Source organism: Leucopleurus acutus, assembly GCF_964270905.1.
Source record: "Leucopleurus acutus genome assembly, chromosome: 2".
In the NCBI taxonomy this organism is placed as follows: domain Eukaryota; kingdom Metazoa; phylum Chordata; class Mammalia; order Artiodactyla; family Delphinidae; genus Leucopleurus; species Leucopleurus acutus.
Genome location: NC_139143.1, coordinates 119191539 through 119208162, shown reverse-complemented (window position 1 = coordinate 119208162; position 16624 = coordinate 119191539). Strand labels below are relative to the sequence as shown.

The window sequence follows — 16624 nt, the reverse complement described above, 5'->3', positions numbered from 1 at the left end:
CTTAACAGTAGAAAGCCACCCAACGGACTTTCCTGGCAGCGCAGCGGTTAAGAATCTGCCTGCCAATGCAGGGGACACGGGTTCGATCCCTGGTCCAGAAGGATCCCACACGCCACAGAGCAACTCAGCCCGTACATCACAACTACTGAGCCTGTGTTCTAGAGCCCATGAGCCACAACTACTGAGCCCACACACCTCAACTACTGAAGCCTGTGCCCCCAGAGTCCATGCTCTGCAACAAGAGAAGCCACCGCAATGAGAAGCTCATGCACTGCAATGAAGAGTAGCCCCTGCTTGCCGCAATTAGAGAAAGCCTGCGTGCAGCAATGTGGACCCAATGCAGCCAAAAAAATAACATAAAACAAAACAAAACAAAATAAAGCCACCCAAAAAAGATGATAAATGCTTATAGTTTTTTCAATAAAAAAATTTTTTTTCAATTCCCAAATCTGGTAAAGGCAAAATGACATCCTTCTGTTATAGCTTCCATTTCAAGCTATTTGTGAAATCACTAGTAAAATACTTGAGAAAAAAAAATGGATAGCAAAGAAACAAGAAAAAGCAGAACTTAGATGCATTCTACTGACCTCTCCAGGACCTTCAAACGCTCTACAAGGAAAGCCAATTGCTTAAAATACCTCCAATCCTAGGCGAATAGCTGCTTCTGTAAAGCTTCGTCTTTCTTTCTCGAAATTCTTCTTTTGCTCCTTAAATAGGGACCATTCTTCTTTGAGGCGTTCCTTTTCTTCCAACAAGTAACAGTCTCGGAGCAGTGAAGTGGTGTCATCATCACACGCAGTAGCGAGCTGCTGCTATTAAATTTTAAACCATAGTAAGTTCCAGAGGGTCCCTGCAACACTCCAACAAGTTGAAATGAACACAAGGGAAAAGCAGGTCAAACTTTAGGGGAAGGAGAGAAATGATAAAGAATCAGAAAGTCAACTGAAATGAGGAGTCTCATTTCCCAAATGCTTCTAACTGGCAAAGCCCCTACTAAGGGGTGCTACGTGGTCTATCTCCGGGCAAGTACAGAACTTAGTTTAGACTGAAAAATGTCAAATACTACAGATCTTATGAAATAAAGGGGTAAAAATATAGTAAGATTAAGTAAAATTCTGACCCTTCACAGGGGAGACCAGCTTTAAAAGGTGCCTCGCATTTACCTGTAAAAGTTGCTGCTGAGTTTTAATCATTTCTTTACACTGTTGAATTTCTAACTCAAGTTTTTCAGTTTCTTGTTCATGGTCTTGACGTGAGATTACATCTTCATCATTAAAACCTTCTAGGTGTACCTTTGAAACTAACACAAAACCAGTAATTTGACATAAACCTTACAGTCATCATTTTAGTTTATAGTGTTTGGACACATGTGTTTAAAAATCAAGGCCCGCAGAACTTTTCCCTTTCTGGAATCTTGTAGGTTTCCTAAAAGGTAGGTATTTCCTTTGCCCTTTAAAAATTCTATAAGCTGTAATAAAATAAAACAAAATGTATATTATTTTAACACTAAAAAATTTTAAAAAGCACAAAGCAGCTCTAAGGAGTTCATGGCAACTATAAATTCGTGCTAGTTCTGGACTAAATGATATCCTTACTTACAGAGCTCTATTGTCAACATTTAATCTGTAATTCATATTTATTCACGATTATGTCCTAATTAAAAATGTACAACCTATATTCACAGAAAAATTAACATTCATAAACTATGTTCTTCTGACACTTCCTCAAAGATCAGTGCAGTGCTACAAATCTTGCTGTTATTAAATTCAACAAATATGAAGTCCGAAAATACTTGCTATTTACTAATAGACAATGATGACTGAAATCAATAAAATCTCATGTAAAGTAATTTTGATACTATAATTTTGCTGACTGCTCTTTATTTTTGGAGACAATTAGCACTGAGTTTGTCATTTTTGACCATTTAGAATAAATTTTCTTTAAATAGCCTTCATTTACTTAGCAGAAATCTTAATTTTCTTGATTTAAAAGCATGCAAATCTTAACAAATATAAAATAAGGATATATTCATCTACATATATCTATTTATACTATCTATAATGACAAGAAGTGGTATCTAAAATAATAGACTGTTAAGTGAAAAAAGCACAGTGTAGGAAAAAAACATGTAATATTCAATTTTTGGTTTGTATACACTTAAAATAAATATTTTGCGAGCACACAGAGAAAGGTCTAGAAAGGTATGCACCAAACTATTAGGTGTTACACATAGGGAATAGAGACTTGAATATTCTACTTTATATATTGGGTTGGCCAAAAAGTTCGTTCGGTTTTTAAGTAAAAATAAAAGACATTTTTCATTGCCACCAAGAACAATATATTTACTAACCGAACGAACTTTCTGGCCAACCCAACACCTAATTGATATTTTGCATCAAATGTCTATTGTTTTGTTTTTTTTAAAGAATTTTCTTTTTTTTTTTAACTAGTTATCTATTTTATACATATCAGTGTATACAGTCAATCCCAATCTCCCAATTCATTCCACCACCATTGTCCGCCCCCTGCTTTCCCCGCTTGGTGTCCATATGTTCGTTCTCTACATCTGTGTCCCTATGTTTCTGCCTTGCAAACCAGTTCATCTGTACCATTTTTCTAGATTCCACATATATGAGTTAATATACAATATTTTTCTCTTTCTGACTTACTTCACTCTGTATGACAGTCTCTAGGTCCATCCACATGTCTACAAGTGACCCAAGAACTTTACTGAACAAGGTATTTGTTAACCGAATGAACTTTTTGGCCAAACCAACGCTTCCTAATTGATACTTTGCAACAAGTGTCTATTATTTTGAAAATAATTTAGAAATGAATTATTAGCAACCTAGGAATAGGCAAGTATCTAGGAATAATAAGCAAAAGGTTCATATTTATACTATATTATGATTAATATTTTCCCAATTTCCATGATACAGTAAGAGACTCAGTTCACTTTATTCAATTGTCTTCTGCACTCAGAGCAGATGGACATATGATGTCCTTTTTTCAGAGACATTCACTCTGAGAGCAAAGCATTTTTTCTCAGTGAGGTTCAAATCGCATGTCTGGAAGTAGGCAGAGTCTTGCTTTTCAAACCACCAGACTGAGCTAAGGACTTCAGTCTGAGCCCGTAACTTGCCTTTCTAGGTGACTGACTGAAGTCAGCTTACTGAGTGTCACAGCTCAATCTACCTGTAGTCAGGCAGTACTTGCCTTGGTTATCAAGTTTTTCTACATGACTTTTCAAAATTCTCCACTGTTTTCTGATGCTGTTGGTAAGCTGCTCTCTCACAGTTTCACAGGAAAGGTCCCACGTACTCTCTCTACTCAGTTCCCCAGCATCTTCTTCAATATCAGAGATAACCTGCAAGTGGCCAGAGATGAGAGGGAAAGACCAGAATCTTAAAATGGCTTTAGACACTCAGGCAGTAGTCATCAGACTGGGTCAGAGACACATATCAAAATCATTTCTGTGCTGTATCTGAAGCATAAATGACCCAGTCCTTAACATAAATGTCTTGAGAAAAAGCAATTAATACTGAAGATAGAAATTCCCCAACTCAGGTCTCTTCAAAGCTGAATTTGAAGCCCAACATAGTTAGTGTCAAAAGTCATGGAACTGTGTAAGGAAGAGGAACCTGCCTCATGCTATTAGGTGCTTTCACATGTTAATTAGTCCTCAAATCATGTTACCACGTGGGGAAACTGAAGCTTAGAGAAGCAGACTAACTTTCCTGATGTTACACAGCTCCAGTCCAACTTGCCTCCAATTTTTGGTTGCTTTGACAAATAAACCTGTGAAATAATCTCCAAAGTAAAAGCAACTGTTAATCCTATTTTTCTCATATAATTTTTTTTTATAAAACTGGAGATATTTTTCTCTGTACTCTATTTACATGCATTTTCAGATTAAATCACAGGAAAATGTAGCAACCTTTACTGATATGATCAAATAAAGTCAAAAGCAGGATAAAGAACACAGGGAAGCAATACAAAATGTATTCATAATACATTTAGTCATAATAACCTGCATCTACATAAAATGGTCCTAATTTGTTATTAACATCCAGGATAGTAGATACATATACTTAACTAATTTGAACAATATATCTTGCTGGGGAAAAAAAAAAAGAAGAGACGATGAAAAGAAAGAAGGGCTGATTAGACTGTTCCCACATGTACTGATAGATGCAGCAGGAGTGAGGGAGTGACTGAGTCTGAAGAACTGTATCAATAGTCTGAGGTCAGCAATGGGTTGGTAGAGGTCTAGGTCTCCCAGGGGGCGTAGGTGGGGAAAAACCCAGGGTGTGGCTCATTGTGACTCTGGTTCTTGCCAATCAACACTCTGGAGCTACCTGACAGTAATTCTTCCACGGAGCTACACCTTCTCTGCTATACGTTTCAAGGCATACCAGAATACTACAAATTCATTATTAAAATTAACTGCTGCACATTAATAATTGCCAGATTGAGTGAAACTCTAAAACCACAAAAAAAATTAAAAATGCATTTAACGTGAATTCTGGGTATATATTTTGGCTACAATTAAGCAAAATAATAAATGAAAATTTGGATGCTACCTAGGCATTCCAAGGTTATGTCTTACCCTTCTTGCTATAATGGGCCCAAATCTTTCCTTACAAGTAAGGAATGGGTGAATTACTTAAATTTTAAGAGATAATGTATCTAGAAAAAAAGAAACTTTTAAAAAACAGAAAATACACTTAAGATATTATTGTTTCTCCAAACTTCAACACTTGAATTATGAGAAATTAAACAGGATACTATCATCTGAAAAAGATCTCCTTGATATACTACCTACTTTTGCTGACTAAACACTGGTAATGAGACATTAGTAAAGGTTGGGTCCAAAACTGAAGAAACCACAGGAGTTACAGAAACTATGCTAACCCTGGCAAGGTATTAGTGAGTGTTAAGAACTGACCCAAAGTGATAGACTTTGAGAGAAAAGGTTAGTTAACTGAATATAAGATATGTCAAGCAGACCCCAAATTGGAGAGTCTAAAAAGAACATTCAGGTTCTTTTTTTAAAGCAGAAAAAAAAAGGAGATGAGCTTATCAGTTGGACTGATTTGTGAAACCACAAAATAATCCTCAAATATAGGTTAATAAAACATGTTTGGTGACTTACTGGTAATTACTACTCTTCATTAACATTGTTATTTTCAGGTTTTAGTTACTAATGTGAACTTGCTTGAGTCCAGAATTTAAATTTATATGTAAAGAACTAAGTTTAAAAACATTTTCACCATTATGTGACTTTTTTTTCTGACCTCTACATGTTATGCCCTCATCAAATGATTTCCCCAGGCTTTCTACCTCAAAAAACACCTACTAAGGGCCAATTCAAATGTGACTTCCCCTGTGATGCCTTTCTTGATTGCCATAATTGTTTTATTTTACACACTGTACCACCCGATTATAGCTGTTAATGTGTATAATAATTACTTCTCTATATGCCTGTCTCTCTCAAAAAAGGCTCCTGTGGGATGCAATGGTCTGAATGTTTGTGTTCTCTCAAAATTCTTATGTTGAAATCCTAACCTCCAATGTGATGGCATTCGGAGGTGGGTGATCTTAGGGAAGTGATTAGGTCATGAGGGTGAAGCCCTCATAAATGGGGCCCCAGTGAGCTCTCTCACCTTTTCCCACCATATGAGGATGAAAGAAGTCAGCAATCCAACCATGAAAAGGACCCTCACAGACACCAACCCTGCTGGCATCCTGATTGCCTCCAGAATTGCGAGAAATAAATTTTTGTTTGTTTATAAGCCAACCAGTCTATGGTACTTTGCTTTAGCAGCCTGAACTAAGGCAAAGGAAACAGTCAAAATCTTCTCAGCTTTTTCTCTCCAGGGACTAGAACACATAAGGAACATTCAATAAATTTATGGACTAAGTGATTCTTTGGTTCCCAAAGTTAATAAAAGTTTCACTCTCTGAAAAGTACAGCATGCTAAAGTTACTCAACATTTAAGCTACTTAAAGGATATTTGGCACAGTGGTTAAAAGCATGAGCTCTGGAGTGAGACAGACTTGGATTCAAATCCTAGTTCTGTCATGCGTGATACTGAGATAGCTTTTGTGCCTCAATTTCCTCACCTATAAAATAGGGATAATCATAGTACCCAAAGCATCAATTATTATAAGACTAAAATGAGACAATGCTTATAAAGTGCTTTTCATGGTGCTTGGCACAGATTAAGTCCCCAGAAAATCACCTCCATCATTTCCTAGGGCATGTCTGGAAACTTACAGGGACATTTTTTTGGTTGTCAGAGTGACTGGGGGTAGCAGAGCAGTGAGTGTCCTGCGCAAAATATCAACAGCGTCCCCACTGAGAATCCCTATCTACTGTTTTAATTGTTCTAATCAGCGATCTGAAGACTGTATTAGAGAGGAAAGAGCCACTTACAGTTCCTGTACTATCATCTGCTCTTTCTCTAGGTTTCTGCTTTTGGGGAGAAAGAAGAGAAATCATTTCCTTTTTCATTTGCTGAAGAACCTTCTTAAGTTCAGCATTTTCCATTAGGATTTGTTTCTGACGATATTCATAATCATTCAAGAGAATTTTATACATTTCATCTTCGTTCCTGAGAAAGAAACTGTCAGTATGAAAATGCAGTATAGAAAGGGAAGTCTGATTAAATGTGTCAGTTTCATTCGTGCCTTACCTGGCTTCAGTTTTACCCGTCCTCCAGGAGCCTCTTTTTCCATCAGCTCTCCCCACGTAATTTAAAACTTCCATAGCTACAAACATGAACACACAGAACAAAACCAATTCTTACCATACAAGTTTAAGTGTTTAAAACCCTAATGGTCTACATGCGTTAGGGACGTAAGTCAACTGGTATACAAATTAGGATTTAGGCTCAAACAGCCCAGATTTTAAGTTCCAGTTCCATCACTCATAAGCCTGAGATCTTGGCAAGTTACTTAACTGCTAAGCCTGTTTCTTCATCAATTGGGTGGGAATAATGAAAGTATCTATCAAAGAGTTGTGAAGAGTGAAAGAAATGTTAAAGTACTTAACACAGTAAGCACTTAATAAGTGTTCATTTAATTATCATTATTAATTTTATCATCGGGGTTAGTAAACTATGGCCTGTGGGCAGCTGCCTGATTTTGTAAATAAAGTTTTATTAGAACATAGCCACACCATTTGTTCATCTCTTTTCTATAGCTACTTTTGCACTACAGTGGCAGAGTGACAAAAGACCACAGAACCCACAAACCTCAAAGTATTTACTATTTGGATCACTACAGAAAAAGTTTGCCATGCCCTGTATCATGACCACCTGATGATCATCCTCATCATCAAAGGAGACAAGGCTCCTGACAGTATTAATGTCTCTTCTGCCCCAGGTAGAGATGAAAGCAGTTGGCATAAGAAGGAAAAAAGATGAGAATAAGTTATTAAAATTTTAGAGCTGATAAAAATCGTTACAGAACTGTCACTTCCAGTTGCGTCTGGACCAGGAAAAGAGCCAGATGACCATAATATAAGGGCTCTGCTATAGGGTTAAGTATTTAATAAACTTCTCTAACTGTTACATTTTATACTTCTAGCATTTCATCCTGCTCTTTAATTTTGCTATTCCCTTTATGAATGAACACAAGGTTAACCAATCTTAAAAACCAATAAGTGTCCAAGTTTAAGATTTATAATCTCAGAATACTTCGATTTCTAACCTTGTCTTAACTGCTACTTATCACACTTAAATTTTTCAATAATTTTAAAATAAAATGTTCAAAAAACTGCAACAGCGCTGCTGTACAGAATGACAGTGACACGGTGAACACTGAACTGCTTGCTGGTAACAGGCTTAGCCCACCATGTGACAGCTTGAAACATCTGCTCATCAGCTGTTGTATGCAAGTCCAAGTTCAGAATAATGTATAATGTAGGTTAGATGACAGCCTGTAGCCCACTTGGAAACCACTCTTCAATAAATCAATGCACATATTTCCTGTTCCCTGAATCTTGGCAGGCCAGCAACACTTTATCTGTGTAGCTCTACTTTTGTGTGTGTGTAGTTCTATTTTTTTTATTGAATTACAGTTAATTTACAGTGTTGTGCTAGTTTCTACTGTACAGCTAAATGACTCAGTTATTACACACATATACATTCTTTATTTATATTCTTTCCCACTATGGTTTATCCCAGGAGATTGGATATAGTTCCCTTTGCCATACAGTAGGACCTTGTTGTTTATCCATTCTAAATGTAATAGTTTGCATCTATTAACCCCAAACTCCCAGTCCACCCCTCCTCCTTCCTCCCCTCCCCCATGGCAACCGTAAGTCTGTTCTCTATGTCTGTGAGTCTGTTTCTGTTTTGTAGATAGGTTCATTTGTGCCATATTTTAGATTCCACATATAAGTGATATCATATGGTATTTGTATTTCTCCTTCTGACTTACTTCACTTAGTATGATAATCTCTAGTTGCATTCATGTTGCTGCAAATGGCATTATTTCGTTCTTTTCTATGGCTGAATAGTGTAGTTCTACTTTTTAATCTATACTATTTACTTGGAATTATGCACAAACTTGAATGAAATAAGTTGTAAATTAAGTTTCAAAAGAATAATAGAAAAAAAGTATACTTTAACAAACAAAACTTTCCCAGTCGGCTGTACTTCAAAAATGCACAGCTAGGGCTTCCCTGGTGGCGCAGTGGTTGAGAGTCCGCCTGCCGATGCAGGGGACACGGGTTCATGCCCCGGTCCAGGAAGATCCCACATGCCGCAGAGCAGCTGGGCCCGTGAGCCATGGCCGCTGAGCCTGCACGTCCGGAGCCTGTGCTCCGCAATGGGAGAGGCCCACAACAGTGAGAGGCCCGCGTACCGCAAAAAAAAAAAAAAAAAAAAATGCACTGCTAAACTAATTTAAAAGAACTCAAACCGACATGAATGATTTGGCCTGATGAACCATTTTATGAAGTTAACTCAAAAATCACACTTTTGGTACTCAGAAACTGATCCTGATTTTTAATATAATCAGTTCTTTGCTATGAAAGGTTAGAGTGTCCTCTGGCTTAGCTTTTCTCTGTGGATTAATCCTACATCTGTCACGTTAACAAATATATATGCAATTTTATATGCAACTAATGGAGCAAAGCAAAATTACTATTTTTCAACTAACCAGTTGTCTCAGTTTCTAGTTTACGTGGATATATACCATCTAAAATCAATTGTATAAAGCATGAAAAGGACACTTCATGAATTATTGAGCTCAATCCCTCTACATTTATTTCTTAGTGTAATACTAGCTTATTTGTTCCCTTTGCTTTATCTTAGCCAGCTGCTCCTTACCTATTTTTTTATCCTTCTTGTTCATAACAAGTTGATGTAGACGTTCCTTTAGTTTATTATATTCACGCTCTTTTCTCTTCATATCATGATTATATTGAGTAGCTCGACTTGCAATAATGTTTTGTAATTTCTGCACCTAAAAAAAGCATTTTCTATTAAGTGAGTTTAGGACTAGTAAACCCAGTTAAAATTTACAAATTCAGTAGAGAAAAGAAGTCCTAGAATTCAGCTCCTCATATAATAGTTTAAGAATTCTAGGATTATTCCTCCTTCTCTGTAACCACTGGAAATCACTCTTTAAAATATCATTAAATGAAGCACATAAAGTTTTTATGTTTTAACTATGAAATTTCCAGAGCTGCTAACTCTCTAAATTATCGTCTACACCTTTCACGCTACATACAGATTCTGATCATTTAGAAACCACAAACTCTTATGGAAGTATTAATGTGATTAAAGCTTCATTTGACGCAAGCAGATTTCATCTGATCATTTGTAATGACTTCCTTTTACTAATGACTTGAATCACTTTATCCTTTATCAATCTGTGACAAGGCCAATTAGTCATGACACTTGGCAGTAGATAAACAGGTTCATTTTTCTCTGATCAAAAACAGTTCTCAAATTAGAGTGAGACAAACAGCAGAGAGAATCCAGTTCAGACATTTGCTGAGTACATATTATATGCCAAGCACTACTGGTCAATGTTTATATCTACTAAGACTTCTCATGCAGCCCTGGAAAGGAAGTAAGTTCTATACCGACATTCTTTATCTCTGCTAGAGATGATCATGTTCAACTTAATCCTCACTGAAGAAGAACTATAGTCAAAACATTTCAAGTATAATCAACAGATTAAGTCAAAATTTTCTGTGAAATAACTCAAGGAAAAGTATAAGTAACCTTGTGGTTTAGTTAAGATACTTCTTACCCACTTACTAAATATACTACTAAATAATCAAATATGGTAAAACAAATCTGTCTAAATCACTACAAGGTCCTTAAAGAAATACGCTCCCTTAAAAGTCTTTAATTATAGTGAGCCACATATACAACACTGAAAATGTTATGGTTTTATAGTTATCACGTGGTCAGAAATCAAACTGCAGAGCAATAAAAACATAATGATTTCTTCTTACATAAATTGAAAGATAATTTCAAATGCATTAACTCTATAGGTCCAAATACTAAGTAATCAATAAAGCAAAAATGAGATTAGAATTATGATGTCTTCAGCCTAAAAATGAGATTTTTAATCTGAATTGCTTTTTTTAAACAGTAACTTGAGTGTCCATTTAGTCAAGTAATTGCCTGACTGGATGAACAATGTTGACATTTAAGACACTGCAAGAAGAGGCATTCCAGATATAAGTAAAGGTATAGCAGAGAATAAAAGATCTGCATTTAAAGCGCCCTTGTGTCTGACAAAAAGTTAACAGTGCTTGTGAGTCCACGACAGATGGTATAGGACACTGGGATGTCACGAGCTCTGGACTAACCTACTAGGGCAAATGGATGCGCTTGGGGGAGAGGTTGGTGGGGAGGGCTCCTGGCCTCTCAGTTAAATGTGATACGACACTACACACACAGTTCCTCCAGGCCAATGTGACACAGGGTGAACAAATGGTTCTTTCTTGTTTTAAAGTCGTGACCATTATGGTCACCTCAAATTCCAAAAGAAAAAAAAAAAAATTCACTTAAACTTTATCTGCAATAACTGACAACTTACCTCATCTTTCTCATTTTTCAGTAGCTGATGCAAATTCCTGTTCTTGCATTGTAACTGTCTGTCTCTTTCCTGAAGACCAATCATTTCTCTCCTGGAGGTTTCCAGCTGCTCCTAAAACATTCATATGCAATTTTGACTAAAATTAACATAGGATTCAGAGCAACTGAATCCGTAAAAGATTAGTAAAAACAAGTTACATAAACTAGGGTTTGTTACCTAAAATTGAAGTTTAGCACCACACAAAATGTTTATTTAAAACAATTACTATAAAGCTTGATACTATATTGTTACAAAATTTACCTAAATTTGAATATCAAATTTTATTTAACTTAAATACCGATTTTTAATGTATATACAAAAGACCTTCAAAGTGGATCCCTTGAAAGACTCTTTACCTATTCCAGTGATGTTGCCGCTGAACATTTTCATAATTTCTTTCTTAATACTTTTTAACACTTCTACGGCACACTCTGAGAAAGAGCCAAAAATGATTTGGAGCTAAGCAGGAAGAAGACAGGTGACCAAGCAAAGCAGAACACTTCAGGTCAAAAAGGGTGGGGCTACGGCATGACGCCAGTTCTGCCTTGCAAGCGGTAAACTCAAGATTTTTCCTAGAGGGCACAGATGCTCTCAAGAATATTCTTGAAATTTGATGCAATAAAATTGATGCAATCTCTCACAATAAGACTATTTTAAGTTAAGCATCTACTTTATTAAGCAAGACTGGATAGGGTGGGAGAATCCTTATTTTATTTTCCTCAGATATAAGTACTTCCTAATCTAACTTTCTACAGTTTCAGCAAGACACTAAACAGTTCATAAAATCATCGCCTTCGATATGGATAGTATTAGGAAGCAGCACAAGTGATTTGTACGAATTACATTCAGTTTTACTTTCCAGTTTAAAAAAATCCTAAAACTTAAAAAAAAAAAACCCTAAAATGTGTTTGCTAAATAAATCCAATGAAAATTTATAGTTTCAAACTACATAACAATGGCATTGAAATACAGATTGAGATGTAATTTCTACCTTAAGTTTTGCATAGCAGTTCTGCAGATGGTCCATATCGCTTCCCAGTTTCAGATTCTGTGTTTCCACATTTTCCTGAGCTAGAAGGTTCTTCCGCTGAAGTACAAGTAGCTCATTCATACAATTTAAAACAGCAACTATATTTAATTCTCTCTTTGTCTCTTTACCTTTGGATTCTTCATATAATGAAGGAAAACCGAAAGTAGTCAATTCCTAGTAGGAGAAAATGTTTTCCTAAAAGTTGGTTACCGGACAACTTAATAAATAAACAAAAGACAGAAATCTTTTCTGAGAAAGAAAACTATCCTGAGAATAGTTAAGACAGTAGCACCTATGCCAAAGGACAAAGAATTAAGAGAACTGCGCTCTTTTAGCCTCTGCTCTACGATCGCCTGTGATCTGGAGAAGGCACTTAGGTTTCTGCATCAGTAAAATAAGGGTAAGACTCCCCGTGGAGGAGCCCCTGGGGTGATGGGGGATCCAACCTGATCCAGACAGACAAAAAAGTTTACCTCGTGTATCTAGACTAGATGGTCACCAAGGTTCTCTGCAAATCTAATATAAGTCCCGGGCCAATATGTAACATACTTGTGCTTGACAAGTTTTTCTCATACCTTTGATATGTTCTATTATATAACATGATTTATGTTATTTATTGCTTCTTACAAAAACAAAACATGTTACCTGATCGAGATATGAAATACTTTGTTCAATATTCTCTTCTGTGCAGAAGGCACTAAAAAAACTGTGCACATTTTTTGATAAAGGTATTGAAGAGCATAGCACTTGCTGTGAGTATAAACTTGATGGAGACATCTTTGTTTCTGAGGTATATTGAGAGATATATTTGCTTTCTGAAAGAATCAGTAAAAGGCATTTATGTAAATAATTTGTAAAAATGCATGCAAAGCTAACAACATAATCTCCATTACCAAAGATTTTGAATTATAGAAATATTTTTTAGTTTTTTCAAATTAGGACAAAGCTGGTTTTTGTATGAAAACTATATAATTTTTTCCAAAAAGATACAACTAATAAAGTGGTGCTCCTAGAAAAGGCATGTTAAGCTACAGTATACTATCTTAATTTACAATACTTTAGATTTATAAAACTGATAGATAAAACCCACTTGTCTATGCACTCAAAGTTTATGTGATTAAAGGAATAAATCAGAGGAATGTACTGGAGTAGCCAATGAATTTATTTCAAATGCAGAAAAGTCTCCTCCTCAAGTAATCAACTAGTCAGCCAAAGCACTTAACCCCACTGATTAGGCACAATACTTAGCTCTCCGTGATAATTTTACTGAAGATGAAAATTATATATTTTACAACTATTTATGTCTCTCTCTAGTTACATCTCCAATATTTTTGGTAATTACAGTGTCATTGAAAATTAACCTTTATAATTACTGCTTTTGCTTACAACTATTCTAAACTCAGTTACCTGAAGACAGACCTGGATCTGTAACAGTCATCCAATCTCCCATAGCAATCGCCAGAGCCAGGATACCTGAGGAACCAGTTCAGCAGTGAAACATTCAGCCCAGCTGCTGTCACTCTTCTATGTAGGCATCTCCTTAGGAAACAAATCACAGAATAACAGCATCTAATTAAAAATACGAAAGCAAATATAAAGCCAATATGTAAGAATTAGTTGTATGTACTTCAAAACAGATGGATTCTGCATTATTTACTCTCCTGCACTCTCATACAGAACATGGTGGAGCTTAATAATAATAATTGTGTGTGTGTGTGCAAGAATCAAGGTAAATGGCTCCTCGAGTTATACTAAGGTATTCGCATTACTTCATACACAAAGTACATGGTACATGATCTGACTCACAATATAAGGTACAGAATTGTACTAACTAATAAATATTTCCAAACTATACCCTTTAAAGTACAATTCCTACTTACGTAGATGAAAAGATGAAAAATTTCTTGGCCAGCATTCCCATTTTTTGTTGTTTTTACTAACTATACTAACAAAACTTTTAATTACAATTCCTAGTGTTGGCATAGACGTAGTGAAATGAATACTCCCGTACACTGCTCTCCAGAAAAATTAGATCAATTTATACTACTACCAAGCAATCTGGCAATATGTATCAAAAATCTTAATAATGAAAATATATTTTGATCCAGGAATTCCTCTTTTAAAATTTTATCCTAATAAAATAACAATCTTCACAAAGATTCACCTACACACTGTTCTTTACAATACCAAAAAAAAAAAAAAACAACCCAGAAATAACATATATGTTCCACAGCAGGAGACTGGTTACATAAATAATACATTTATACGCTCGAATACCGTGTAACCTTTAAACACAGCCATGCAGAATTAGGGTGGCTAACACATACACAAAAGTTAAGAAATGCATAGGAATAAAGTAGACTAAGAAACACATAACCGTTTTAGTCTATCATTGATGCCTCTACTTTTTTTTTTTTTTCCCGGCACGCGGGCCTCCCACCACTGTGGCCTCTCCAGTTGCGGAGTACAGACTCCGGACGCGCAGGCTCAGCGGCCATGGCTCACGCGCCCAGCTGCTCTGCGGCATGTGGGATCTTCCCGGACCGGGGCACGAACCCGTGTCCCCTGCATCGGCAGGCGGACTCTCAATCACTGCGCCGCCAGGGAAGCCCGATGCCTCTACTTTTTTACAGAGATAATGGAAGTAGTAACTATTTCTCCACCATAAAAAAAAATTCAAATGAAATTATAAACAGCAACTGGAAATTGATTTCAAGGTCAGGGATAGGAAGAGGAGAGGTGAAGACTGCAGGCAAACTGGAGAACACATGTCAACACTTTGGACAGCTGTTTCCCAGCCACAATAAATTGTGGCCAAAAAAGAAAGCAATTCCCGTGCTGATACATCTTTCCATTTTTTAAGAAATGTTGAAATTCTGGATTTCTATGTGAAATCTCCCAATTTTTAAATATTAGACGCTAATTAAAAAGAGTAACTACGCAAGTTATCCAGTGGAAGGGGAACAGCTGGAAGGGGGAGATCAGAGCACCACGTACGCTTTGATCTGAGAGGTGGCTACTTAGGCACACACAACAGGACGATTCATGAAGCTGTACACTTAAGGCCTGCGCACTTGACTGAATGGCAGTTATACCTCAAACACCACTACTGTTTAATAAGCCAAATAAGATGTGTCTTTAGGCCAGATCTGGACTGTAGATCAAGAGTTTACCACCTCTCTTCTGAATAGTTAAGACTGTGGGGAAATATTCACAATATAATGTTAAAGTGACATGAAATTTTTCATTCATTCAATAAAATTTTAATTGTGCTGCTATGTGCCAGGCACACTTTTCTAGGCATAGGAGAAGCCCTGCTCTCAGGAAGCCCACATTCAGGTAGGGAAGAAACAGGTAAGAAGTAAGCAATAAGTTACAGTAACATCACACTCAGAGTGATGACAAAAAAGAAAATACAACACAGTAACGAGAGTATTAGGGTGGGGGGGTATCTAGATCCGTCAAGGAAGGCTGCATAGAGATGCTGATATTTGAACTGAGAACTAAATGATACGGAATCAACTACAAGACGGTCAATGACCAGAGGAGTCCAGGTGGAGGAAACAGCATGTATAAAAACCCAAGATGGAAAGAACTTGGTACATATTAAAAATATACAAGTGCCAGGATGCCTGAAGCACAGTAAGCAAGAATAGATGTATAAAGCTGGATTTTCTTTAAATTGCAATGAAAAGCTCTTAAAGCAGTTTAGGCAGGAAAGCAACGTGATCTCTTTTTAGGCTTTAAAAAAGATCATTACGGCCACTCTATCTACCCTGTGAGACTATAGGTGGGCAATAGTGGGCGCTGACGAAATCAGGTGACTGCAAATTCTTGTTCGGGCAAGAAGACCAGTGTTGCACTACGTCTCCGACAGTGGAAGCAGAGACACATAGATAAATTAGGGATGTGTCCTGGAGATAGAACCTTCAGGACTTGCAGATGGGTTGAAACAAGGACAAAAGAGAGATGACAAATAATTCCTAGATTACATAGCAACATAAAATATATACTCATGCAAATGATTGTATGTGTCATATAATACATTATGATGTCACACACACATACACACAGAAGGTTATCTAGTTTGGCACTGATCTTTTGCTATTTTGCTACTCATGTGCCTTGAGAAGAGCACCTTGAACTCTGTGGCACTTCCCAGTGACCTTAAATGGGTACCTTCAGCAACAGGAAGAGCAGGATGAAGGTTGAATCTGCATCCAGAAAGACAAATGATCTTACTTTTGGTTTTCAGAGATATTAGCTATAAGCAAAGCAGGACCCAAGGGACAATAAATCCAACTATTCTAACCCGGCTCTGCTTTGGGTAAGTTACTTAACCTCTCCAAGCCCTCGCTTCCTCACTGGTAAATTGCCATTATCCCCTAAAGATTAAGCGAGATAATGCACATAAAGTATTTAGCACACTGCCTGGCATATGGGACACACGTAATTAATATCAGTTGTTATCATCATCACTTAGAC

General features: G+C 36.6%; 1 protein-coding gene across 5 annotated transcripts in view; it reads right to left on the bottom strand.

Moving 5' to 3' along the window:
* The window catches only part of SSX2IP (SSX family member 2 interacting protein), a 40475-nt gene that overhangs the window by 9209 nt on the left and 14642 nt on the right, over nucleotides 1-16624 (bottom strand). For 2 of the 5 annotated variants that reach the window (XM_082834370.1, XM_082834371.1), the window contains exons 2-11: nucleotides 13547-13678; nucleotides 12785-12954; nucleotides 12101-12313; nucleotides 11071-11181; nucleotides 9342-9477; nucleotides 6699-6774; nucleotides 6440-6617; nucleotides 3217-3367; nucleotides 1164-1300; nucleotides 639-812 (exon numbers count right to left, since the gene is read on the bottom strand). In XM_082834370.1, coding sequence (XP_082690496.1) covers nucleotides 639-812; nucleotides 1164-1300; nucleotides 3217-3367; nucleotides 6440-6617; nucleotides 6699-6774; nucleotides 9342-9477; nucleotides 11071-11181; nucleotides 12101-12313; nucleotides 12785-12954; nucleotides 13547-13589 — 1389 coding nt within the window. In that variant the 5' untranslated portion in view covers nucleotides 13590-13678. Of the gene's footprint in view, nucleotides 1-638; nucleotides 813-1163; nucleotides 1301-3216; nucleotides 3368-6439; nucleotides 6630-6698; nucleotides 6775-9341; nucleotides 9478-11070; nucleotides 11182-12100; nucleotides 12314-12784; nucleotides 12955-13546; nucleotides 13679-16624 lie in introns of all 5 variants that reach the window. The other 3 variants (XM_082834372.1, XM_082834373.1, XM_082834369.1) reach the window with 2 other exon arrangements.